The sequence below is a fragment of the Furipterus horrens genome, unplaced genomic scaffold (assembly GCF_987537825.1).
Source record: "Furipterus horrens unplaced genomic scaffold, mFurHor1.1.pri manual_scaffold_13, whole genome shotgun sequence".
Taxonomy (NCBI): Eukaryota; Metazoa; Chordata; class Mammalia; order Chiroptera; family Furipteridae; genus Furipterus; species Furipterus horrens.
Window position 1 is genome coordinate 36,498,298 of NW_028327183.1, and position 25,480 is coordinate 36,523,777.

Sequence of the window (25,480 nt, forward strand, 5' to 3'; positions counted from 1 at the left end):
ATTATTACAGCCCTCACACTGCACCACAAGCTGCGTGGACGCGCTGAGTTGGCCCGCCTTGCATGCGAACTTGGCGTGGTTGTCAGACGGACCCGTGACCAGCACCAGTTCACGGGAGAAGGTGCTCCCCGACTTCTCCAGACTTCCCAGCTGCACTCGCCGCGGCTCCTGGGGCAGCCGCTGTTCAGTCACCGTGCGTGAGTCCTGAGGGCCGAGACTGACTAGAAGACGGTGGGTAGCCTTGCCTCCCCCCACCCTCCATTGGGTTGGCAGCCACCAGCCCAAGATAAACCCTCTGTGTGACGAGGAAACGGCGCCTTCTTCCGCGGGCACCCTGCTAGGGCAGAGGAAGAGACTGGACTTGATGATCCCCAACCCGGAATCTCTCACGCCTAACCTGGACCCCCTCGACCCTGCTGTTCTGCTGTCTGGTCCCTCCACCAGTTCCACGCCTGACCTCTGCTCTGCGGAGGCCTGTGATTGTTGGTGCCCTCTGCTGATCCTCAAGCCCATTTCTCAAAATTCAGTCCAGCTGCATTTAGCAAATACCAAATTCCAGGAAACTCCCTGGAATTTCCAAGCATTTCCCAGAATTCCTTCATTTTTTCCTAAACTTAGTTCTTTTTATTAAAATTCCCACTTTCCCCAAATAATTCCTTTGATCAGTCCCTTAATTCCATTGTCTTTTCACTGATTTCTGAATCCTTTCCTAAAATTCTTTTATTTGTCTTCTACTAGAATCCCTTGTGAGGCCCAAAGTCTTGGCATTTCCCCAGAATTCCATCCAATTACATGGACTTCCATTTCATCTCTATAATTCCTAGTTTTTCTCCCAGAATTTCCACAAGCTCCTTACCTTCTCAAAGAAGTTCTGTCAGAATTTCTTTTAATTTTACCAGAGTTTTATTTACTTACCCGCAACTCCTAAGAAGTCAATTTAATACTAATTAATGAATTTTCAATGTTCTGTGGAATTACTAGTCTTTCCCCAAATTTCTAGCTTTTACCCATCATTATCTTTTGTCCTGGAATTCTTAGTCTTTCTCTAAAATTTCTGCCATTTCACCTGAATTGTGATATTTCATCAGAATTTCCTTTAATGAAATTAATTGCTTTTTCTCTAGAATTCCCAATCCCAATCCAGAATTTCTTCATTTAAGCTAGGATCCTCACTGATTTCCCGGGATTTTCCTAGTATTCCATTTAATTCTTATGGCATTTGTGTCTTTTCTAATTCCCTGCCAAAACTTGAAATCTTTAATTTTCTTTTCTTTTTTCTTTTTTTCTTTTTAATTCAGGTTTTTCCACGACTTCCCAAGACAGGGCTTCATCCTTTTCCCACATTCCCATGAACCCACAGCCCTTGCTTGGCACTGACCTTGTACCAGGTGAGGGAGGGGTCTGGGTTGCCTCCAATAGCCAAACACACCAACCTCACCCGGGTCCCAGCCCGGAGGGGCTGTCCTTCTGGGGGCCCCTCGATCCAAAGCTTCTGGGCAGGATCTGTGGCGAGAGACAGGAAGAGTGGTTTTTCTCTCTGGGTTGAGGACTGAGGGTGGGATATCTGAGTCAGGGGGTACCCTCCAGGGTGAGGATGGGGGCTCACATTTCACATTCAAGGTGAGTGACTTTTTGAAGGTCTCCTTGGTAAAGGCCTCACTAAAGGCCTCACAGGTGAGGGTCAGACCATTGTCCTCCCGTCGCACCAGGAAGGTCAGGTTGGACATGGAGATGTGGCCACCATGAAGGCCCTGGCAAGGAAGAGCTTCAGACTGGGGACTAGGGCACCCTCATCCATGCACCAGAGGCCTGAGTCCACTTCATACCCAAGCAGGGATACATGAAGCATCTCCTCCCCCTCCTCTGTCAGACCCAGGAGGTCTGGACCCAGTCCATGGTCCCCAAGAGCCAAGGCATTCTCTCTCAGATCCAATAGCCATGCCCTCAGCTCCCTCCTCCCTCAGACCCAGGAGTCTGGGCCCCTGCCTCACATCCATGACAGTCTCCTCTGTGGGCAGCAACTGTCGCCAGCCTAGCCACCACCGCAGCAGGACCTGTGGGCGACTGGACTTCGTGATGCAGGAGAGCGTCACATTCTTGTTCTCAGACTGGGATGCAGATCCCAGGATAGTAATGGCACTGGGGGGAACTGAGGGATGATGGGCAGAGAAGAGACACTAAGCTGGGGTGAATGCCTCACAGACCAGCCCAGACAGACAGAGAACAGATGATGAGGTCTTTGGAATTAGATAGGCATGGTTTGGGGGCACTAACAGATGGTTCTCTGGTGCATGGACTGACAGATGGGCAGCTGGCACCAGGACTCACAGATAACCTGTAGTGTGACCCCACGTTCCTGGCTTCCTTTAGATATGCTGTTGTGGGCCTCACAGCTGAGCCTCGCCCCATGGTCTTCAGGCCGCACGGTCATTACTAGCATGCTTCTAGCCACTGCTTGAGCATGCTCCGTGCCCCATGCTGTGGGCATGGGCTGGCCATTCTGGAAACAAGAACAGGCCTGGGTCAGCTCAGGGCCGGCTCTCGGGCCCCACTCATATCCCCACCCTCATGCATGCTTCTGTCTTTACCTTCAGCCACTGCAGTGTGGCTGGTGGATTCCCTCCTCGAGCCATGCACAGCAGCTCCAAGCTCTGCCCTGCCCGCACGTGCCCCTCGTCCACGCCTGGCCACTCGATCACAGGGGGTCCTGGGGGGACTGGAGAGCAGCAGTCACTCAGTGGGCCTGGGGAGCCCATCCATTCTTTTCATGCTCTGAACCCTCATGTTTCTCTTTGAGAGCCAGAATCATTCATAATCCCTGTGCTTCCCCAGGACCCCCAATTCCTGTTCCCTGTTCCCAGTGAGCACAGCTGACTCAGTTCCCCACTTACACAGAACATTCATGGTGATTGAGACCTTGATAGGGGTGTCCAAAGCTGGGCTAGACCCCTCACAGACCAGTAACTGCCCATTATCCGAGCTCTGGGGTGTCACTCTGGATGGGAAGTTGGAATTCTAGAGTCAGAGTCATTATCAGAAATTTGGGGAGTTAGGGTGAAGAGATCCCCACACCTGGTCTAAGACTCCATGCTGATTTCCTCTAAGATCTTGAGTTCTATGGAAGAGATTTTGGGGGTTTAGGAATGAGAATTGTGGTCCCAGAGGCCTATACAGAACCAAAATCTTCATACTTGATACTGTGAAACTGGGGTTCCCATGAAGAAGTTTTGGAGTATCAGGGTAAAGACACTGTCAGGGTGAAGTCAGAGTCCTTGATATTCATACCTAACCCAAGTTTCATGCTTGAATCCCTGGGACATGGGGTTTTCATGAAGAAATTTGGGGGTCAAGCTAACGTTAGGGCATCCCAACTCCCATACCTTGCTGTGGCCTCTGTGGTGAAGAGTTTCTCCTGGGATCCCTCATTCACATTAGCAGTAATGTCAGAAATTATTTGTCCACCTTGGGATAACAAGAGGGCAGAAAGGATGCCAGGTTCTCCCCAAGGTGGATCCTGGGGATCATGGCCTAGAAGTCATCAGGGTGGACATATTGCCCCCTTTCTCCTGGTTCTGGAGGAAAATTACTAGTTCCTTTCATTTCCTCCATACATTCAGGCTTCTCTGTATCAGAGTACTCAGGGCTGGTTCCTGAGCTTCTCCCCTCCCCTCCCATCCTTGCTGGGTATATCACCCACACCCATTACTCAGTTTCTCATTTTTGCACTAACAATGACACTGCATCTCTGTCTGGAGCCTCAGCCCTGAGTCTCAGATCAGTACTCCTATGATCTCCTTGCTGTCTTTCCCTGGATGTTCCCTCCCATCCACCAGATCCCATGCTGGCCTCAGCATCTCCCCAAGCCTGTGTCCCCACAGCAGGACTGTCATATTTTCTGAGGCCCCTAGAAGGGCATGCAGCAGGAATACCCCCTTCCCAACTCCAGGGTCCTCACACTGCCCCCAGCAGTTCACCCACACTCACTCTGAAGGAAAGTGATGTCAGGTGCTGGCTTTGCATCCCCAGACACACAGCTGACCACATACTCCTGCCCAGCTACCCAGGTGACTGTGCTCCCTGCCTCGGGGGTCATCTGAAGCATCTTGGGGGGCACTGGTGAGAAAGGGTCTGGAGTAAGTCATCACCACTGACCAGGATATAAGAATTTGGGCTCTGAGTCTCATTGCTTATGAAATGAGTTCTGCATCCCAGATCTGTGGAAGGAGAGGCTAGTAGCTTGGACTCCTGGGTTCTGGGGTAGGAGAGGGCTAGAAGTCCAGACCCATACCTAGAATGGAGAGGACCACTCTGGGAGACACGAGCTCAGGCCCTGTCTCTGAGCGTCCGACCTGGCACTCATACTCTGCATCGTCACTCAGGTCACATGCTTCAATATGTAGGTGGAATTCACCTGCAGGCAGGACCCAAAGGTCAGGGCCATGGTCAGCTTCTGCTGATGGCTCATGGTCTCAAGCTCTGACCCCTTACCTCTAGTAGAGTCCCCTTCCAGGTGGTACCGTGGGAAACCAGGGATCCTAGGATCAGGGCCTAGGAGTAGTCCATCTTTGGCCCATTGCACAGCACTGCCAGGAGCACTGACCCCACACCGCAGCTCAGCAGCAGCCCCCTCCACCACCGTCGTGTTTTCAGGCAGAGCCCAGAAAGCTCTGGAGGTTGAAGCAGGAATCTGCAACTGGGCCAGGCCTGGGGACACGGGGAAGTCAGCAGGAGAGGACAAAGGGTCTGTCTGGAGAACGTGAGTGGGAAATGAGGGCCTCTTAACATTAGGTCACAAGGCTAGGATACCACTCACCAGTGGTCAGCAGCCCCATGAGGAGCAGGGGAGCTGAGATGGGGATCCTCAGAGCCATTCCGCGTCCTCTGCCTCCGGCTCCTGCAGTGCCCGCTGCTTGCCTCCTGTGCCTGCCTCTGGCTTTCTCTGGGTCCTTCTCCTTATGTCTCCGTCTCTTGCTTTTCTTTTTGTCTCTCTTTTGCCATCTGTCTCCTTCTCTTTTTCTAACTTTCTCTCTTCCCATGAGTCTGTCTTTCCCTCTCTTCCTCTCTCTTTTTCCCCTTCTGTCTTTCTATTTCTCTCCCTGTCCTAAGTCCCTTCCACTCTCCCCCCTCCTGTCTTTCTATCTCCTTCTCTCTAAGGCACAAGCTCTTTCTCTCTGAGTTTCTCACTCCCCGTAAGTCTCTATTTGTCTTTATTCTCTCCTGCCACCCCAACCTCTGCTTTCCTCTCACCACTCACAGCCCCTCAGGGTCCAACAGGCCCCCTGAGCCAAGGAAAGTGATGAGGCAGATGAGGTCAGTGGCAGAGTTGAATCTTGTTCTGGGACCCAGCCTGATCTTGTCCTTTCACTGCTACCTCCCCAGGCCCCCTCTAGTGTCTTCAGCTCCAGGCCTTTGCCCAGTAAGCTCCTCCCGGCCCAGCTGGAGCATAAAATCCCCCATCAGCACATGCCAGGCATATTTCTCGGTGCCTCCCCAGCCCCCATGACCCCAAGGGCCTGAGTTGGGCCAGGCATGAGGGCATTCAGGTCAGACCCAGGAGGGCCCAGCTGAGCATGGGGAGGAGAGAGCTGGGCCTGTCATGGGGCTAGGATTCCCCAGCTCTTCCCTGCCCTGGAATATAAGCTTCATGGCAAGTCCTTTCCTGCCATGAATAGGCATTACTCCCTAAATGACATCAGGGATGTCTGATGGGGAGTGTGCAAGAATGTGTTTGAGTGACTGGGAGATATCTGTGTGCACATGTGTGAGAAGTGCATGTGAGTGAGCATGAGTGTGAATGTGGAGAAGGTGAGAGTGAATTGTTGTCTGTAAAAGCATGTGTAGATGTATGAGTATGTAAGTTTGCAGGGGGCATGGCAATCAGAGTGGAAGGGAGTTGTTAGGGATAAAGAAGCCAGTGACTCTCAAACCCGTAGGAGATACAGTATTCCCTCACTTATCGCGGGTATTACGTTCTAGACGCACCCGCGAGAGGTGAAAATCCACGAAGTAGGAATCTTACATTTATTTTAGTATTTATATATATTTTAAGTCTTTATAAACCCTTCTCACACACATACAAACCATTCCCAGTCCCTTATTAACTTTTCCCACTCCCTTATTAACCTTTTCCACACTATTATAAGCACTACTTATGTTCTTAAACATATTCTACACTCTTAAACCTATGTAACTTTATAGGTAACCTACATACCTATAAAGTACCACAAAATCCCACAATATAGAGAAAAATCCACAATAAATAAATAAATATAATATTTTTAAAAATCCTGTGATACCGTGAGGCCACGATAAGTGAACTGCGATATAGAGAGGGACTACTGTAATTAACAGATGAATCATGGAAAAGGGGTGAGGCAATGACACTCCACAGCTCCTCACACATATCTCTGAGATGAAAAGGAGGAAGATTTTCATCACCAAACACAGAGAAATGGGAAGACATAGCTAGATATCGTCGTCGGCAGCCGTCCGTCTCGAGAGACGATGGTGTAGCTTCTTCAGAGTCTATCTGCACCGCCAAGAATGGCTGTGCAGTCCGACTCGGGAGTGACATGGTATCTGTCTCCTCCCGTGTTGAATCGACATCTTGCGATGACGCTGAAGCTACAGAGCCTGGGCAGGGTAATATGGAGGGTCTGCTGTTGCCCATGCAGCAGACCCCCCCTCTCTTCGCAGCTGAAGGGTCCAAGGGAAAGACGGAGTCGATACAGCTTGGGTTCAGGTGCGCCGCAGGAGTTGCCGGTGTTGACTACAACGTCAAACCGCCTTAGGGACTCCGGCTCCGGATTTTCTGTCGGGGTTTACTCCCTTAGCCTTTCCCCTGAAGAGGTATGCCGCAAGGCAGCGGAGGTTTTTTGGAGTCAGAGTTTTCCTTCTCTGATGTACCCTGACTGGAAGATCGAACCAGCGACACTTAGCTCGCAGGCCGACGCTCAATCCACTGAGCTAAACCAGCCAGGGCAAACATAGCTAGATAACTTTGCAAATAAGTTGGAGATAGACCTATAACTAGATTATCCTTAATCACACCCTGAGTTAAGTAGTTAATACTGTTCGGCTGAGAACCCAGATTAACCAGTAATGAAGAAAAGGGGGAGAAGGAGAGGGGAGAGGGAGCTAATTGCATTAGGGAAGGGGAGCTAATCACAGTATAAAACCAGTTTTCTTTGTCTACGTCACACGCACATACTCCCGGCTGGCAGTGCACCCGACTCTGCAGACTCGTGAATAAACGCCTCGCTTTGCTGCTCAAGTCCTGTGTCCTGGTTTTTTATTGTGAGCATTTCTCACAGAGTGAAAGATAAAGTCTAAGACCATCAGCACTAAATGTGGATGTAGCATTGAGCCCAGCTAGAAACTCTTTGGTGAGAGCCTTGTTGAGTTCCTGTTCACATAGCTTCCCCTCCCTCTCCCTAATTCTTCTGTAGTTGTCTCCCTCCCTCTATCCATTTTGATTTATCTTTCTATTTTTTCTCCATCTCTTTGAGTCTCTCCTCTGTCTCAGTGTCCTTCTCTCTTCCTCTCTTTTTTCAGTAGGTGGTTACATCTCAGTCAACCATTAACTATGTCATTGTCTGTCTGTCTCATATATATATGTGTGTGTGTGTGTACAGTACTTCTATGTGTCTCTGCTTTTTCATCTTTTTGTCTCTGTTCTCATCTTTCCACGCCACCTGTTACAGAGTGAAAGGGGGTTCTTTCACGTGGCACCTTGGTGTAAAACCCAACAATTAATGTTGAGGAAAACAGGTCTTTATTTACAATATTCCAACCTGGGGAGGACAGTGAACACTTCAGGTCAGAGCCCTGTTCTCCCACAGGACCCAGCACTTCCCTTGCTCCCCAAAAGGCTATAAGCCAAAAAACATGCTCAGAAGTTCCCATCCCTTAATTGTCAGCTGTCTCCTTCAGGATCTGGGGTACAATGTCATCAGCCTCCGTATAACAGTCCAGGAAAACATGTGCCATGTTGCACTGGATCACGCATGGTTCTCTCTTTGCCCTTTCCAAGCCACATGGAGTTCTCCTCTGCCTTCCTTGTAAACCGCATGGACCTCCTTTCCTCCTCTCAAAGCTGCATGGAGATCTCCTTTTCTCAAAACCTCATGGAGAACCCCTTCTCAAAACCACATGGAGAACCTAGGTAAAAATTTCTGCCGCCTATTTTTAAACCCCTGACTGCATCCTCTGTTGCAGTGGGTGTGGTAACCAGTTCTGACCATTCACAGAACCTTGCGCAGGCTCTGTATGCTCTTTCCATACCATTCCATGGTCAAAACCCCTCCCATCTTCTTGGGTCTTTGGAAGAACTAAAACCATTTGCATTACTGAGACACTAAGCTTCTAGCCATAGTCATGCAAAGGCATCTTAAAAGCTGTTCCCTTTTCCCCATCCGCCAACCCTCAGGTTCTGGGGATTTTTGGAGACCCCCACTCTGTAACACACCCATCCATCCCATACTGTCTCACATACACCAGGAGTTCAATAAGTATTTGTTCTCAGCCACCCTTTGACTACACCCCTTTCTTTTATTTGTTTCTCTCAATTGTTACATCTTTGAATTTTATAACCATATGCTGGTTGGCCTGCCCTGCCCACCCCAGTGTGCTCATACACACTCACATAGGATAAGCCTCTTCTGCTTGCTTATCTCCTTCAGGAATTGGAACTGCTTGTTCTCCCTGCCATGGCCCTCCCTGTCTGGTCCTCCTCTAAGAACAAAATGAGGCATCTGGCCTGACCCCCTAAAACTCCACCTTGAATATTTCCTCTAGTCTTTATTCTTCCCTCCTGTGAGAAATGCTCACAATAAAAAACCGGGACACAGGACTTGAGCAGCAAAGCGAGACGTTTATTCACGAGTCTGCAGAGTTGGGCATACCGCCAGCCAGGAGCATGTGCGTGCGACGTAGACAAAGGAAACTGGTTTTATACTAACATGATTAGCTCCCCTTCCCTAATGCGACTAGCTCGTCCTCCCCTCACCTTCTCCCCCATTTTTCCATTACTGGTTAATCTATGTTCACAATCTAACACGATTAGCTACTTAATTAAGGGTGTGATTAACTAAGGGTAATCTAGGTATAGGTCTATCTCCAACTTATTTGCAAAGTTACCTAGCTACATATTCCCATTTCTCTGTGTTTGGTGATGACAATCTTCCTCCTTTTCACCCCAGGGGTATGTGTGAGGAGCTGCGGACTGTCATTTCCTCACCCCTTTTCCATGATTCATCTGTTAATTATCTCTTACTGGATTGAGAGTCATGGCTTCTTTATCCCTTACAATTTCCCTGTCTCTTTTGGAAAATTGACTACTCAAACCTCTAATTTGTCCCTTCAAAACTCATGAGGACTTCTCGACTCTCTCTGCCTCATAACAAGGATATTCTTCAGCCTCCAGATGGAGGAGATTGTTCTGTTGGTAAATTACTGGCATCTGTTCAGTTAGTGCAGTCTCAATTAATCTCTGAACTAAACCTCTGATGCAGGGAATAATACAGCAGCCTAAAGCAGTAAAGCAAGGATGCCTGCTACTACAATGAGGGAGGGGAGACAAGAGCTGATGTGATCATTCCTTCCCAATTGCCAAACAAGTTTTCTAACCATCCTGTTATAGAATTGTCAATGCCTGAGTTTTCTGCTAGTTCATTTGCTAGGGTGTTTGGTCCCTGTAGAGCCTTAGCGATAGTCCCATCAGGAGCTGTATTATTGGGGATAAAAGTGCAACACTATCCATGAGTATTACACATACACCTCCTTTTTCTGCTAGCATCATATCCAGTGCCATCCTATTCTTCCAGGTCATTTGACTGGTGGCATCTAACTGTTGAGCTATTTCTTCTATAACATCCCTCATATAATTAATAAATCTCTGCTGATTATAATAAATATAGTGTACCTAATTAACATTCTTATTAACTGCTGACCACCAGAAGAGGACTGACTCAAATCCTGCTGCTATTTGATTCCTAGCCTTAAACTCATCTGGAACTCCTTTAGGGGCCCCAATGGCATCGATATAGATGTGAGGATTGAATGATCCACCAGGGTATATTGAACCCTTTTTTCGTCACTATTTTAGAGTCAAAATCCTTTCCATCTCCTCGGAACCTTGGAAGAACCAAAGTCATTTGTATAACTAAGATACTAGCCACCAGTCATAGCTATACAGAGGCATCTTAAAGCTTTCCTCTCCCCCCGCCCCCAACCCAAATGCAGGCTCTGGGGAATTTTGGGGGACCTCCTTTTGTAATAATTCCCCCCTCTCAGACTTAAGACTCTTTATAATCTTATAAAGGACAATGGGGGAAGGTCTCATGCTCCCCTAGCTGCTTCAAGCTGGACATGGCCGTTGTCCTACCTACCCTTGAGTCTAGAAATCCCTAATAGAGTGGTAGTGAGGAGAGGAGGGTGGCCTTCCCACATGGAGAAGGATTTTGTAAAGTCCAGGTCGATTGGCTGTCCCTGGGCAGTGGCATGCTCAGTTTCTAAGGGCTGGCACTGCTGAACAAACTAGCATCTTTGTCATATTCTGGGGGCAATAGATTTGGCAACAGGGTTAAAAGGCATAATTAAAATTATAGCCACTAAATGACAACAGGCAGGGGTTAATGTTTAATGTCTCACATTATGGAAAAAAATGGCTTCTTTGGCAGAAGGTGTGCAAGACATGTCACACCTGTTCAAAGCCCTTTAGTCCACTAAACTTAGTTTTGGCTGAGGAGAATATTTTAGGATTTCCCCCTTCTCAGACTTCTGGGCCCTTTCTGTCTAAGCTATAAGACAGAAAAAGAGAAAACGCTTTTAACGTGAAGCCCACAGACTGCCCCACACTTTACCAACCCAACCACTTAAGTCAGACAAACCATTGAGTCTCAGGAGGCAGTGATGCAGATGAGCTTCTTAAGTGAGGCCTATACATACAGTCAATTACTCAGGTAATGAGATTATAGGCTTATGCCCTATGCAAAAAGAAAGAAAAATATACACGTTAATTCACACAACATAACCCACAAACCAGCCTCTGAATCTGTAAGACTGTAGAGACATCCAGCCCCAGGGCCTTTGCTGGAATGATATTTAACAGTGGCAATTTGACAGGTCCTCCTTGCATGTAGATGGAAAATTTTGGTGATGTTACAAACCTAGTTTTAACTTCTAAATGAAAATAAAGTTTTAAAGACAGCTGCACTAGTTTATAGTCTACCACTGAGCATTGTGATTTTCCTCAAATCATGATTTTTCTCCTTAAGATTACCCTGCTTGTCATTAAAGGGACTTAAGTAAGTCCAGTTTTAATTTAGCCTGTTCATTTGCATAAACACAGCAAGAGCAGCAATTGATCACATATAATCTTTTAAGTCTGCTTTGCTGGAACTCACAGGAGGAACCTTCAGGTTGACCTTCAGTCTGCCCTCTGGGCACAGAAGCTGAGCCACACACCTGACATCTGGCCTTGCCTGTAAAGCCCATGCTTTTTACAAGTCTTTCAAGTTTTCCATTGTGCCTTAAGGTTCCTCATAGCCATCTTTCACAAAAGCAACCTTCTTTCCTCACCTAGAAAAATTACCACGAACCGCACAATGAACCAGCATATCAGGCTTTTTCCTTCTTGGCTTTTATTAGCCTTGAGAGTCAATTCCTGTTCCTCAGCACTTTCTGTTAACAACCAGAGCCTAGGTATGCCTTCTTCAGGCATGACATCCCAGTCAAAGCCTTGGCTGATAAAACCACCATTAGCAACTGGTCTTATTAGTTTTATGCAAAGGAAACTTATGTCATTTCTTGCTTCCATAGAATGCCTAATACTGGAGGGTTCAGGTAGGGAAAAAAATATAAAAGGCATGAAGGAAAATCCCTGTCCTTCAAAATTGCATTTCTATGCATTATATATTTCATTACTAAAACCATACAATTTCTTTTAAAAACTTTTATAAACTTCTAACAAACTTTTTTCATTTTTATGCCTTACACTTTCCCTGGTTCCCTTCCTTTCATGTTAAGTTTTAACTTTCCCTGGGAAACCTCAAATTTTCCTTTCAGAGCATAAACAGAGCAATAATTCAAAACACAGATAGCTAGGCCCTTTCTCTCCAGTATGTCCACTGGCCTCCTAGAGAGATGTGCCCTTGGCAGAGATGTGTTCACTTGCGCAGGCTGGAATGCTCATCAGCCCTGAATGACCTTTCCTGGGCCCTGGGTTTCAAAAGAAATTTTCACTGATTGGTTTACAGATGACCTTTCTTAGGTCTCATTGGTCAAAAACAGATACAGAGAATTCTGCAACAAAACAGACCAAAATACGCTTTTATAAAATCAGAACACAGGCAGCTGAGGTTTCTTTTTCCCAGGTTTAAAATTTCCATAACTGTTTCCTTTTTATCCTTACGACTTTCCACAGACCTTCTGCAACATTCACAAACTTTCTAAATACGCTTTACTTCTTTAGGTTTAACCATAACATGCTTCCAATCCTTGTCCTTTTCCACACTGTGAAGAACTATACTCAAACTCAGTATCTGGCAGCTAAAAGTTCCTAGATTTGCAGAGATATCCTGCAGCTTTTTGAAGTTCCTGCTTCTCCTCCTCTCTTCTAATGTACACTTTCTGAGCTTCCCTGAGGAGTTTTTCAATTGTTCTCTCTGGCCCATTTATCTACCTTCTGCTTTTTCTTACAAAAATCTGGCCAGCTTCTGTTACAACGGTGACTTTTAAGAGTCCCTGCCCAACAGCATTCTCTGGATTTAGAACAGAATACTTTCTCATCTGGTCCCTGAACTTCTGTAGAAATGCTGATGGAGTTTCATCTCTTTCTTGCTGTATCTCAAATGCCTTGGAGACATTCTGTGCTTGGGGAACGGACTCCTTGATTCCCCTGATGACAAGACTCTTAAGGTCTCTCATCTTAGCCCCATCCTCCAGCCTGTTATCCCATTCAGGGTCTATACTGGGAAACTTCTGTTTGGCCGGGACAATTCCCTGATCGGGAGGATGTTCCCTTTCCCATATCCTCATAGCAGCCCATCTGATCACTCCCTTCTCTTCCCCACTGAAGATGTCTAGTATAGACATTAATTCCGTCCACATGTATATGCTGGGTCCAGGGAACTGATCTAATTGTTCTGCCAATTCAAAGGGGTCCTCTACTAAGTGCTTCATATCGTGCTTGAAGTTTCTAACTTCAGTGATTGTTGAAGGAGTATTTGACATATCCAATTTATCCTGGGCCCATGGAGACCTCCCTGAGGGGAAACATTGGCTGCTCTGAGGGAATGGGAAAGTTCTTCAGGTCTTGCTTACATTCTTCTAATTCTTTTCTTAATCTAGAGTAAGTTCACACCAGCACCATGGGTGTTGCGGGCACGGCTACCAGTTGGGCACCAGTTAGGTGTCCTTGGCCTGATCCGTCTGTACTGTCTGTCTGTGGGTCCTGTGCCCAGTTGGCTGCTGGTTGGCCAGGGCCGTAAGGCGGCGAGAGACAGGACAGAGGGTCCCAGTCTTTATCCTCTTTTTCTTTTACAGGGAAGAGACCCGTAGACCTTCTGGTAGGTTGTAACTAGCAGAGAGCATGTTCCTTCTCTTCCTTAGAAGCTGATGCCTGATCACTCATGTATAAGATCAGGGCTTGACAAACCCAAGTTTCATCAGACCCAAATTGGGGCCAGAAAACAGATTGTCCCTTATTGGGTTCCTTTGGCCAAAGGAGATAGCAATATTTCACCATTTCCTGTTTTTCCTTATTCTAGGTCTGGGGATCTTCTCCCTAATGCTCTAACATTTTCCCTAATTCTTTAGTTTCCCTAAGCTTAGAATTTTTATTTCCCATCCTCAGTTGATTCCTGTGGCTGTGGCTGAATCTGGTTCTGTCCTCAACCCCCCTTACAGGAGACTTCTTGAACACAAACCCATGAGCTCAACCCCCGTTTTGGAAGTTTCTTGCTCACACCCTGTATACTCAACCCCCCATACTGGAAGTTTCTTGTATACAGACCCCAAACACCCAATCCCCCTTACTGGAGATTTCTTGTATACAGAAATGCCATGAGCTCAACCCCCCATATTGGAGGTTTCTTGCCTATGGTCCATGAACTCAACTCCCCTTATTGGAGGTTTCTTGTCCACACCTTGTGTACTCAACGCCCCATACTGGAGATTTCTTGCACACAAACCTGTGAGCTCAACCCCTGCCATATTGGAAGTTTCTTGCTCACAGCCCTCAGCCACACACACACATTCAATCTCCAAGGATGCCCATTCACCAAAGCAGTAATTAATCCAATTTTCTTACTTCGGCCTGTGCACGAGGTTGCCTGGTTACTGTGGTGTAACCCCTGCGTCGGTTCTACTGCTGTCCCAACAAGAAGTCTTGGATCTGTTTCCAGACACTATGAGGGGGGTGGGCCTTGGGTTGAGCGGGCCTCCCAAAAGTGGGTAGGACACATCTCCCTGCCTCAGCTCAGAGCCCCTTCTTGCACAAAGGCAGAGGATCCCAAACGAGCCCCCAAATTGTGAGAAATGCTCATACACACACAAAAAAAAATATGAGACATAGGACTTGAGCAGCAAAGCGAGGCATTTACTGATGAGTCTGCAGAGTTGGGCATACCGCCAGCCAGGAGCATGTGCGCGCGAAGTAGACAAAGGAAACTGGTTTTATACTAACATGATTAGCTCCCCCTCCCTAATGCAACTAGCTCCCCCTCCCTTCTCCTTCTCCCCAATTTCTCCATTACTGGTTAATCTGGGTTCACAATCGAACATAATTACTTAACTCAGGGTGTGGTTAACTAAGGGTAATCTAGTTATAGGTCTATTTCCAACTTATTTGCAAAGTTATCTAGCTACATCATCCCATTTCTCTGTGTTTGGTGATGACAATCTTCCTCTTTTTCAATGCAGAGGTATGTGTGAGGAGCTGCGGAATGTCATTTTCTCGCTCCTTTTCCATGATTCACCTGTTAATTATCTCTTACTGGTTTGAGACGCCCCTGGCTGGTTTGGCTCAGTGGATTGAGCGTCGGCCTGCGAGCTAAGTGTCGCTGGTTCGATCTTCCAGTCAGGGCACATCAGAGAAGGAAAACTCTGACTCCAAAAAATCTCCGCTGCCTTGCGGCATACCTCTTCAGGGGAAAGGCTAAGGGAGTAAACCCCGACAGAAAATCCGGAGCCGGAGTCCCTAAGGCGGTTTGACGTTGTAGTCAACACCGGCAACTCCTGCGGCGCACCTGAAGCCAAGCTGTATTGACTCCGTCTTTCCCTTGGACCCTTCAGCTGCGAAGAGAGGGGGGGAGGGGAGGTCTGCTGCATGGGCAACAGCAGACCCTCCATATTACCCTGCCCAGGCTCTGTAGCTTCAGCTTCACTGGAGAGGACACTCTAGCGTCATCGCAAGATGTCGATTCAACACGGGAGGAGACAGATACCGTGTCACTCCCGAGTCGGACTGCACAACCATTCTCGGCGGTGCAGATAGACTCTTAAGAAGCTACACCATCGTCTCTCGAGACGGACGGCTGCCGACGACGACGACGACGACTGGTTTGAGAGTTATGGCTTCTTTATACCTTACACTCCCATTATTGACTCCTTGCACTCCTCCCACATTTTCTCTTCCAAGTTCCTCCCACACCATTTGGGAAGTGGGCTGGATACAGAGCTGGAGGTTCTGTTGTAGAGGCTCTCACCAGATGGTGTTCATCTGGGCCAGGGTGTAGAGCTGTCAGTTGCTGCAGTCTTTAATTAGCACAAACCTTCCATCCTCCGCTTTGACTGTTTTCCTTCTCTGGATGCTCCTGGGACTCCAGGCTCTCCATCTTTCCATGCCTGTGGCCCCAGAGAGCCAGGAAAGGAAAGGAAAGTGATATTAAGTGTGAGAAAAACAGCCTTCCTACCTGACTTCCTCCCCAAGCCTGGGACATGCTGACCCCAAGCTCATCCTATTTCAAAATCCAGGTGCTGGATCCCCAAAAGAGAAGCCAGGAGTTCAGGCCCCCAGACCCAGAAGTCTGGGCCCATAGGACCTACTCCTCTCAAACGCAGGAGTCCAGGCCTGCAACCCCTTCTCCCCAAATTCCCAAGAGTTCAGGTTCCCATTTCCTTCTCCTCCCCCTGCCCTGCCGCTCGGAACTTAGGGCAGATGTTCACCGTCTGTTGATTTTCAAATCCTCCTCAGCCTGTGTGGGGGTTAGGACAGAGATTGGTGCTTAAATCCACTGACTCTTAAGACTTAACATCAGATTTTATGGCCCCCTGACATCCTCTCCCAATTGCACTCTGCTGCAGGCAGAGGACCTAGTTGAGTCCTCAGCTCATCAGAAACTCAGAGCTTCTCAGTCAACAGAGATCTAAACCCCTAGAATCCTGAAAGTCCAAGTCCCTGCCACACAAGAATCTGAGCTCAGGAACAACAGAAAACCTGAGTGAGGACCCCAGTCCCAGCAGGCTCAGGAATGTCAGACCCAAGGTCTCAAGTCTACAGTCACCTCTCAGCTGGCTTGGGGTCCCACCCACCTGCCTGGGCAGCTGTGCTGCGCCTGGCCTGGCGGGCAGGCAGCGTGGGAATGCCCCAGCTAGGCCACATGCAGCTGTCAGGACAATCTGCGAGGTTCCCAGACTCTCTGTCTGCCCCGCTCAGGCTCCGCAGCCTCTCAGTTGTCACCCGGCAACCATAGACAAGGGGAGCGAGAGACTGAGCCCTTACTGTGTGGTCTAAGGAAAGGAGGGGCTAGGGGCTTGGATTCCTGGATTTCAGGACTTCATATGGTTTGGAGCGGTAACTAGGCATGCAAAGGGATTTTTTTTTAAGTGTATTTTATTGATCATGTTGTTACAATAGTTCTAATTTTTCCCCTTTTGCTCCCCTCTGCCCAGTACCCTCCTTCCCCCAGCAATTTCACCCCCCTTAGTTCATGTCCATGGATCATGCATATAAGTTCTTTGGTTTCACCTTTTCCTATATTCTTCTCTTTTTTTTAATTTAATTAATTATTTTTTTATAACAATAAAAACTAACAATTCCCCCCTTTCAGACTTAAGACCCTTTACATCTTATGAAGGACAATGGTTGAAGGTCTCGTGCTCCTCTAGCTGCTTCTAGCAGGACATGGTCGTCGTCCTACCTACCCTTGGGTCCAGAAATCCCTAATAAGAGTGGGGGTGTGGAGGGGAGGGTGGCCTTCCCACATGGGAAGGGATCTTGCAGACTCCAGGTCAGCTGGCTGTCCCCGGACCACGGCGTGCTTGGTTTAACAGGCTGGCATCCTTGTATTCCAGCCACTTAGTTCAGCCACACAGAGGGATATTTTGAGGAGGGGTTTTGGGGGGGGGGAGAGAAGAACTCTCCTCTTCTGGGGGTCCAAGCTGCCCTGCAGGCATCCTGGCGCTCCCTTCCTAACCCTCAGGCTCCGAGGAGCCCTAGATCCCTCCTCCTCTGGGTGCGGAAACCAGCAAGGCCTCAGGGATTCCCATTTATAGCTAGGTTTCCACTCAGCATGGTCCCTCCAGGACTTGGGCTGAGCAAGTTTCTTCCACTCCCTTCTCCTTAGCCCGGTGACCCTGCAACCCAGGCAGGATGCAGGTGTCCCACTCAGCTGAGACCTCCTCCTTCCATCCAGGTGTTCCGGCTCCCAGATCTCAATTGGGCTGGGGCGCCAGCCCAAGGGAAGAACCCCTCCCAAGGCGAGAACCCCGCCCCGCTTTCCCGCATTCGTTCTGGTCTCGACCGTGGGACTTTCTTAATGGAAAGGGGGCGGTCCGCAGGGGCGTTAGGCGCTCCGGGGCCGGGGCGAATGGGAGTTCCCGAGTCTCTCCGAGACATCGCGCGGACCTCGCCAGAGCTTCAGAGTGTCAGGGCCAGCGGCTGAGCAGACTTGGGAAATTCCAGGCCAAGGACAGGAGGCCACCTAGCCTGGGGTGAAGAGTCGGACTCAAAGGGGACTCCAGGCCCGAGTGGTGAAAGGTGTGCTTTCGAGGAAGCAGTTGATAGGGAAGCCAGTGCGTCGGCAAGTCAGCTGGATCTTGGGGTCACACATTCAGGATGCTGGTTTCTGCCCTCCTCCTCCTATTCTTCTGCTTCAGAGCACGTACAGGTACCGCAAAGGGCGGGGTAGGCGGTAAATATCCGGGAGGATTGTTTGTCAGTTGCTGCTTTACTGAGGTGAATGGGGCTGAGGGCTTCTCCTGGGTCTGAGGGAGGAGAAGTCTGGGAGCCTGGGCTTTTGGGACTGGGGGAAGTGGGGTTTGGGGACTGAAGTCATGGGTCCTGAATGAGGGAGCTCTTGAAGTGCTAAGCTGAACCCTGTTCCCACCTCCCATTCTCCTAGGCCTGTCACCGCACTTCCTGCAACAGCCGGAGGACCTGGTGGTACTACTAGGGGATGAGGCCAGGCTGCCCTGTGCCCTGGGCACATACTCAGGGCTGGTCCAGTGGACTAAGGATGGGCTGGCTCTGGGGGGTGAAAGGGACCTGCCAGGTGAGACTGTTCTCTCCACTCAGGGAGGGCTGGCTCCAGCTCCAGGGTGGAGATGTTGGGCTTAGGCTGTAACTGAAGCATCTATTTTGATACTGTCAGGTTTGGGAAATTAATGGGATCAGGTAAACATTTGGGTGTCCTGAATTTTTAGTTTATACTTTGGAAGTGACCCATAGGGTTTGGAGTTTTTGTTTTTATTGCAAAATATTACATAAATTCAGAAAAACACATAAAATATAAATGGAAGATTTGCCAAATAACTATAAAGTAGACCACCATGGAACCACCACCCACATCCAGAAGCCCTTCTTATTCCTTTCCCCTGTCATAGCCCATTCCCTCTTTACCCCAGGGGTAGCATCTAATCTGAGTTTTATGGCGATTGTTTTCTGGCTTTTTTTTTTTCTTCTGAATTTATCATCCCCAAGTTTGAAGTGACTCTGGGTTGGGAGAGGGTTAGTGTTTCCCTGACCCAGCACCCACCTTTGAGATAGGGCTAGGAACTCAGAACCATGGTGTGACTGCCTCTTCCTTGATTCCAGGGTGGTCTAGGTACTGGATATCAGGAAATGCAGCCAGTGGCCAGCACAACCTTCACATTAGGCCTGTGGAGCTGGAGGATCAAGCATTGTACGAATGTCAAGCAACACAAGCAGGCCTCCGTTCTCGACCAGCCCAATTGCACGTGCTGGGTGAGGATCCAGCCCACTCATCTTCCCAGGGGCTCCCAGAGGGCCAGCTAGTCCTATCTGGGATTATCAGAGTCCAGGGAACACAAAGGATTGGTCAGTTAGACCTGGGAAGATCAGGGTCTCTGGGCCCAGAATCCAGTTCTGACCCTAGATTCACCCACAGTGCCCCCAGAAGCCCCTCATGTGATGGGTGGCCCCTCTGTGTCTCTGGTCGTTGGGGTTCCTGCAAACCTGATCTGTCGGAGCCATGGGGATGCCCGCCCCACCCCTGAGCTGCTGTGGTTTCGAGATGGGGTCCAGCTGGATGGGGCCACCTTCAACCAGGTCAGATGCAAGTCCCTGTGCCAGCCCTTGCCCACTCAGGGAAATGTGGGGGTTCACTCAGACCACGGGGTCACCCAGAGGAGAAAAAGGCATGAGAGGGCAGCGATTAAAGGGTTGGGACCCTTGGTTTATAATTAAGGGTGAGGACTCCAGGTCCAGACTACCTGGCTTAGTCACTCATTAGTTGATTGATCATGAATAGGTAATTTAACCTCTTCTCTCCCTCAGTTTCCTTATTTGTACAATGAGAATAATATCAATATGCATCTCATAGGGTAATTGTGAGTATTAAGTAAAGCAGTACTTCTAACTGCCTAGCAGAGAGCCTGACACATAGTAAGCACTATATAAGGGGTAGATGAAATTATTATTATTATTATTATTATTATTATTATTATTATTATTATTATTATTCATAATCTCCAGACTCTACTGAAAGAAGGAACCACTGGGTCAGTGGAGAGCATCCTATCTTTGACCCCTTCCAGCCATGATGATGGAGCCACCTTGGTCTGCCGGGCCCGGAGCCAGGCCCTGCCTGAGGGAAAGGACACAACCATCACACTAAGCCTGCAGTGTAAGTGCACTTGGGCACTGGGCCCTGAGCCTGAGTCCTTGGTGGAAGAGGTGGCTGGTACCTGGACTCCAGGGTGCAAGGAAAAAGGGAGCTGTGGACCTGTGGTTGCTGAGGGAACACGGAACTGAAGGCCTGCCTGGACTCCCAGCTCTGAGGAAAAAGGGAACTGAGGATCCACACTCCTGGGGTGGAGAGGTGTTTGAGGTCCTTGGCTACAGCTGATTACTGACCCACTTCCACAGACCCCCCAGTGGTGACTCTGTCTGCAGAACCACAGACTGTACAGGAGGGAGAGAAGGTCACGTTCCTATGCCAGGCCAGGGCCCAGCCTCCTGTCACCGGTTATCGGTGAGGAAAATTACCTCAGGCTCGGGCTTGGGAGGGGCTGGGGCTGGGACATGAGTAGGTGTGCCTGGGGAGCAGAGACAACACTAACAGCCCACCACATCCACAGGTGGGCAAAGGGGGGCTCCCCAGTGCTGGGGGCCCAAGGGCCAATGTTGGAGGTGGTGGCAGATGCCTCATTCTTAACTGTGCCAGTGTCCTGTGAAGTCAGCAATGCCGTGGGTAGTGCCAACCGCAGCACCGCACTGGATGTGCAATGTGAGCCTCGGCAGGGCCGCGGACGTGGGCAAAGTAGGACCTGCTGAAATGGGCTGGGGGCTAGGGTGGGGAGTGGTTGGGATGGGCTGTGGAAGGAGGTTGAGAGGGCATAGGATATAGGTGGAGTCAATGCCTACATTGACTTTGGCTGTGTCGGGTCAACGCCAAAGTGGGGTAGAGGCGGGGCGAAGGCCGGGTCAGAGCATGTGAGCGGGGTTGTGGACTGGGGACCCATACTTGGGTCCTTCAGTGGCTGATCCTGGGTCAGAAGTTGCAGCGCTCCCTGGTCTTGTGACCCTTTCTTTCCTCCAGTTGGGCCAATTCTGCAGGCAAAGCCAGAGCCCGTGTCTGTAGACCTGGGAGAAGACGCTTCATTTAGCTGTTTCTGGGGCGGGAACCCACTCCCACAGGTAACCTGGACCCGCCGTGGTGGTGCACAGGTAAGATCGTATCTGTGGCTAATGATGGTGGCAAGCAGTGGACAGGGCTTCCTCCCAAGTTTCTGCCCCTGACGCCCCTTCATATCCCAGGTACTGGGCTCCGGGACCATGTTGCGTCTTCAGTCAGTGGGGCCAGAGGATGCAGGCGAATATGTGTGCAGGGCTGAACCTGGGCTCTCTGGCCTAGGGGGAGGCGTTGCGGAGGCTAGGCTGACTGTGAACGGTGAGAAACCAGTGCTTCCTAGGGGACTGGGCAGGTCTTGGGACAGGGATGGGCAGAGAGGGCTAAGTCTAATGGAGTAAGTGTGGCCTTGAAAGGGAAAGCTTTATAGAGGCGGGCCCTGGGAGTACTAATGGGATCTAGTGAAAGCGAGCCTCAGAGGGGTTTGGAGTTTGTTGAGGGGCCTGGCCTAGTTGGTTGGGGTTAGTGAGGAATGCCTGATCCGGCTTTGGGTGGGAGGGCGGGGCCTCTCCTCTGATTAGTCTACAATCTCCAAACCAGCTCCCCCTGTAGTGACCGCCCTGCACTCCGTGCCCGCCTTCCTGAGGGGTCCTGCCCGCCTCCAGTGTCTAGTCTTCGCCTCCCCTGCCCCAGAAGCCGTGGTAAGGAAACATCCTTGTTCTCATGACCCACCAAGCCGTGACCCCTGACCTCTCAGCCAGACTCCCAAAGCTGTGCAACTATCTCTGATTTTCCCGAAACCCTGCAACATCTCTTCCTCCCCAGCCTTTTCTGATCTCCTTCTTTTGTACCCCAAGGTCTGGTCTTGGGATGAAGGCTTCCTGGAGAAGGGGTCACGGGGTCGATTCCTGGTGGAGACATTTCCAGCCCTGGAGGGTCGAGTTGGACAGGGTCCAGGCCTGATCTCTGTACTACACATTTTGGGAACCCAGGAGTCTGACTTTAGCCGGGGCTTCAACTGCAGTGCCCGTAACCGGTTGGGTGAGGGAAGTACCTGGGTCAGCCTGAGCCGTAGAGGTGAGACCCAGAGTCTGAAAAGCTCCCAAAATTTGAGGACCCTGGACTCCTAAAATGCCACAATCTGCAAACAAGGGCCCTTTAAATGCAGAGAACCCCCAAACCTGAGGAGCCTCAAAACTGAGTCCCTCAAATCCTGAGAGCCCCCAAAAGTAGTTCCCTCAAATACAGAATCCTAAACTGAGACACCCCTCATATTCAGGTGCCCCAAAGAAGGGAATCTCCAAAGTTAAAGCACCTCAAATTCTAAGTTCCCTAAAGCTAAAGAGTTTACTGGGGAGCCCCAATTTCATGACCCCTTAATCCCAGGGACCCAAGCATGGGTACTACAAACCTTGGGTACCCCCAAACTGGGTGACTTTTTAAACCCAGAGACCCCAATCCAAGCCCTGAGTCCCTATTCCCTAGTTCCTCCTCTGTCTTCTGCTCAGCCTTCTCAGACCATTCCCTCTTCTCCTTACAGACTTGCTGCCTACTGTGCAGATTGTGGCTGGAGTGGCTTCCTTAGCCATAACTCTCCTTATGGTCATCAACGGGGTGGCCCTCTGCTGCTGGTACCAAGGCAAGGGTCAGTACCCAAGCCCTACCCCAGCAGCCCCCCCAACACACACAAACACACCCTTGCCCTGCTCTCTGACAGGCCTGGTCTTGGGAGCTGGCCCCAGTGCTGCCTCTCTAGCCCCCATTGGGGCTTGGCTCACCTTCAGGCTGTGTTTCCTCCCTAAAGCCCTAACTCCTCTTCCTCAAGGTCACACTCCTTGCCCTCCCAAACGAGGGCTCTCATTGGTTCCTAGCCTCCTAACCTCATCCCCCAAGTCCTCTCTCTTCTTACTCATTGGTCTCCACAAACTGACCCAGGTGCCTCACTTACCTCTGCCTCCTGCCCTCCACCCCCTCACTGTCCTTGGCCTTAGCCTCTTTCTCCAAGCAAAAGAACCTGGTGCGAATCCCAGGCAGCAGCCATGGTTCCAGTTCACAGGGCCCTGAGGAAGACGGGACAGGCAGCAGTGATGACCAGGTGGGAAGCTAGGGTCTCCAGGCCTAACTGTGCCTCTAGACCCAAATAGTAACCCAGTCCCAATCAGGCCTCTAAACTTAAATTGGGCCCTAGTCCCAATATCGATCCTGGACCCAAATGTCCCCCAAATCTAAATATACCCCTGACCAAATTATTCCCTAGACCTAATATGTCCCCAGGGCCTTTTGTTTTCCTGAGTCTAGACCCAAGCTCCCTCTTGCCTAGCCTCCACTACCCAGTTGAGGGTCCTTGGGGTCAGGCAATGGGGCAGGAGGATTCTTTGACTACCCCCACCTCACTAAGCACCCTACCCCAGGGCCCCATCATGCACACAGATCACACTGACCTGGTTCTGGATGAAGAGGAGGCTCTGGAAACCAAGGTGAGTGTTGAAAGGGGAGTGGCTCCCTTCTCTGTGTCTCCATCTCTCTCCCTGCTTCTGTCCTCTCCTTTTTATTCTGTTGCCCAAAGAGCAGGGACCTAGCTCCCTCTGCCCTCTTCCTCCTGCCTCCTGCACTGTCTCACCCACCTTCACAGCTTCAGTGTGCATATTGCTGACTCTGCCCCAGATCAGGGTTCACTCTGCCTGTGCTTTCCCCATCACAGTCATGTTTCAGGCCTCCTGGTTGCCTCCCTCAGGCCCCTTCCACTTAGGTCCCATACTGGCCTTACATCTCTCCAGACCTGCCCCACCTTTAGGGTCCCTTCTCTCTCTCTGTCCTAGCACACACTATTCTATTCTCCTGGCTTGAAACATTCCTACCTTCCTTCCCAATACCTACCTAGTTATCTCCTTCAATTTCTCTAATCTTAGCTCAGATATTTCTTGTTCTAGAAAACCCATGCTTCCCTTCTCACAGCCCTTATCATTCTGTCTGTGTTTTACCTGTCAAAGCCAGGACCACTCTAATCTGAGCTTCTCCATCACAGCCTGATCACTGTGCTGAAGTTTCCCCCATCAAAGCCCCGATAATCTTGCCCCATCAAGCCACATCATCACAGTCCCAGCCACTATCTGTACTTCCCCCAGTACAGCTTTGACCCCTCTGGGCTTGGTCTGGTAATCTGTCATTTCCCTGGTACGTCCATGAGGACATGTCCAGGCCTATCCAGCAGCAGCACAGGGCATGACACAATATCAAAGCTGTGGGGCTGTTGGACAGATACATGAACAAATATCTTGGTCTTGTCTCTCTCTTTTGCTCCCTCTCTAGCTCCTTCCAAACCACCACCCCTCAGCAGGTCTATACCCTGGTCTCTGCCTTTTTCTGCCCATCTCCTTCTGTCCCTTTGTCTCTTGTTAATGTTTTTCTGTCTTTGTCTTCCTACATATCTGCCTACATATCTGTCTCTTTGTCTCTGCTTGCTCCTGTTTCTGTCTTTTGCCTCTCACTAGGTCTGGCTTGATCTCCATCAGTGGCCCTCATCCCCCTATACCCTCACATACTCACAAATCCCATTTGTCCCCTCAGGAGCCAACCAAAAGTTACTACAAGGTCCAAGGAGTTGGTGTGAGTCTGAGCCTTGGTAAAGCCCCCAGAGGAGGCCTCTTCCTGACACCACCCTCCCCCCTTGGACCTCTGGGTACACCTTTCTATGACTTCGGTTCGCACCTGGACATGCCTTCCTCCTGCAAACTTTATAGAGCCCAGGCAGGGTGTCTCATCACACCCCATTCTCGAGCTTTTACCAGTTACATCAAACCCATATCCATTGGGTCCCCAGATATGGCCCCTGGGACTCCCTCTTTCCCATATGCTGCCTTCCCCACACCTAGCCACTCCCGTCTTCAGACTCATGTGTGACATCTCTCCAATTGAAGTGTTGGGATGTTCAACTTGCCATAATGGATTGTCCTGATTTCTGAAGAACCAGAACAAGTTAGTGACCTTACTCCTCCAAAACTAAACATTGAAGGGAGGGATAGATCTTTACTATTACCTACAACATTGAGGAACAGTTTGTTCAGCTAAAGGAGATGCCCCAAGTGGGAGCAAGATGGCCACTATGTCAACCTATTCTTCTGTATAAAAGAGATTCAAGATGCCAAATGGTCCCTTTACAGAGGAAGAGAGATGGGGTATGATGGGAGTTAGAGGAAGATATGGAAGTTGTTTCTGGATACTGAAAGAAGATACTTGCATAAGAAGAAAGGTAACTTAGGGAAGATTAAGACAGAGGCCAGATCAGGCCCTGTCTCGTCTTTCCCTGAGGTGCACTTGCTTGGTCAGTGGAAGTGAAGCCAAGATGGCAGTTCACTCCTCGGTAACCCAAGATAGCCACCATCTTGGTTCCTTCCACCTTCCTTAAAGGCCTTGGAAGAACTGGGTCCAAGGAGTAAGGACAGGGTGAG

General features: G+C 49.6%; 2 protein-coding genes across 2 annotated transcripts in view; one reads left to right on the forward strand and one right to left on the reverse strand.

The window, feature by feature from the left end:
* Positions 1-5,070, reverse strand: part of NPHS1 (NPHS1 adhesion molecule, nephrin) — a 31,602-nt gene extending 26,532 nt beyond the window's left edge. Inside the window, exons 1-12 of the mRNA XM_090259882.1 lie at positions 4,814-5,070; positions 4,489-4,704; positions 4,289-4,411; positions 3,985-4,113; positions 3,381-3,462; positions 2,892-2,995; positions 2,589-2,716; positions 2,329-2,500; positions 1,992-2,149; positions 1,607-1,751; positions 1,379-1,503; positions 18-204 (exon numbers count right to left, since the gene is read on the reverse strand). Coding sequence (XP_090116008.1) covers positions 18-204; positions 1,379-1,503; positions 1,607-1,751; positions 1,992-2,149; positions 2,329-2,500; positions 2,589-2,716; positions 2,892-2,995; positions 3,381-3,462; positions 3,985-4,113; positions 4,289-4,411; positions 4,489-4,704; positions 4,814-5,036 — 1,792 coding nt within the window. The 5' untranslated portion in view covers positions 5,037-5,070. The remainder of the gene's footprint in view (positions 1-17; positions 205-1,378; positions 1,504-1,606; positions 1,752-1,991; positions 2,150-2,328; positions 2,501-2,588; positions 2,717-2,891; positions 2,996-3,380; positions 3,463-3,984; positions 4,114-4,288; positions 4,412-4,488; positions 4,705-4,813) is intronic.
* Positions 5,071-17,810: 12,740 nt separating this feature from the next.
* KIRREL2 (kirre like nephrin family adhesion molecule 2) lies at positions 17,811-24,974 on the forward strand. Its single transcript, XM_090259070.1, has 16 exons — positions 17,811-17,867; positions 18,100-18,127; positions 18,345-18,494; positions 19,037-19,186; positions 19,350-19,510; positions 19,937-20,087; positions 20,330-20,435; positions 20,542-20,690; positions 21,003-21,130; positions 21,221-21,353; positions 21,633-21,733; positions 21,890-22,109; positions 22,573-22,677; positions 23,024-23,127; positions 23,444-23,509; positions 24,600-24,974. Exons 1-16 carry the CDS (start codon positions 17,811-17,813, stop codon positions 24,930-24,932), a joined length of 2,142 nt encoding a protein of 713 aa, XP_090115196.1. The 3' UTR covers positions 24,933-24,974.
* Positions 24,975-25,480: the final 506 nt, after the last annotated feature.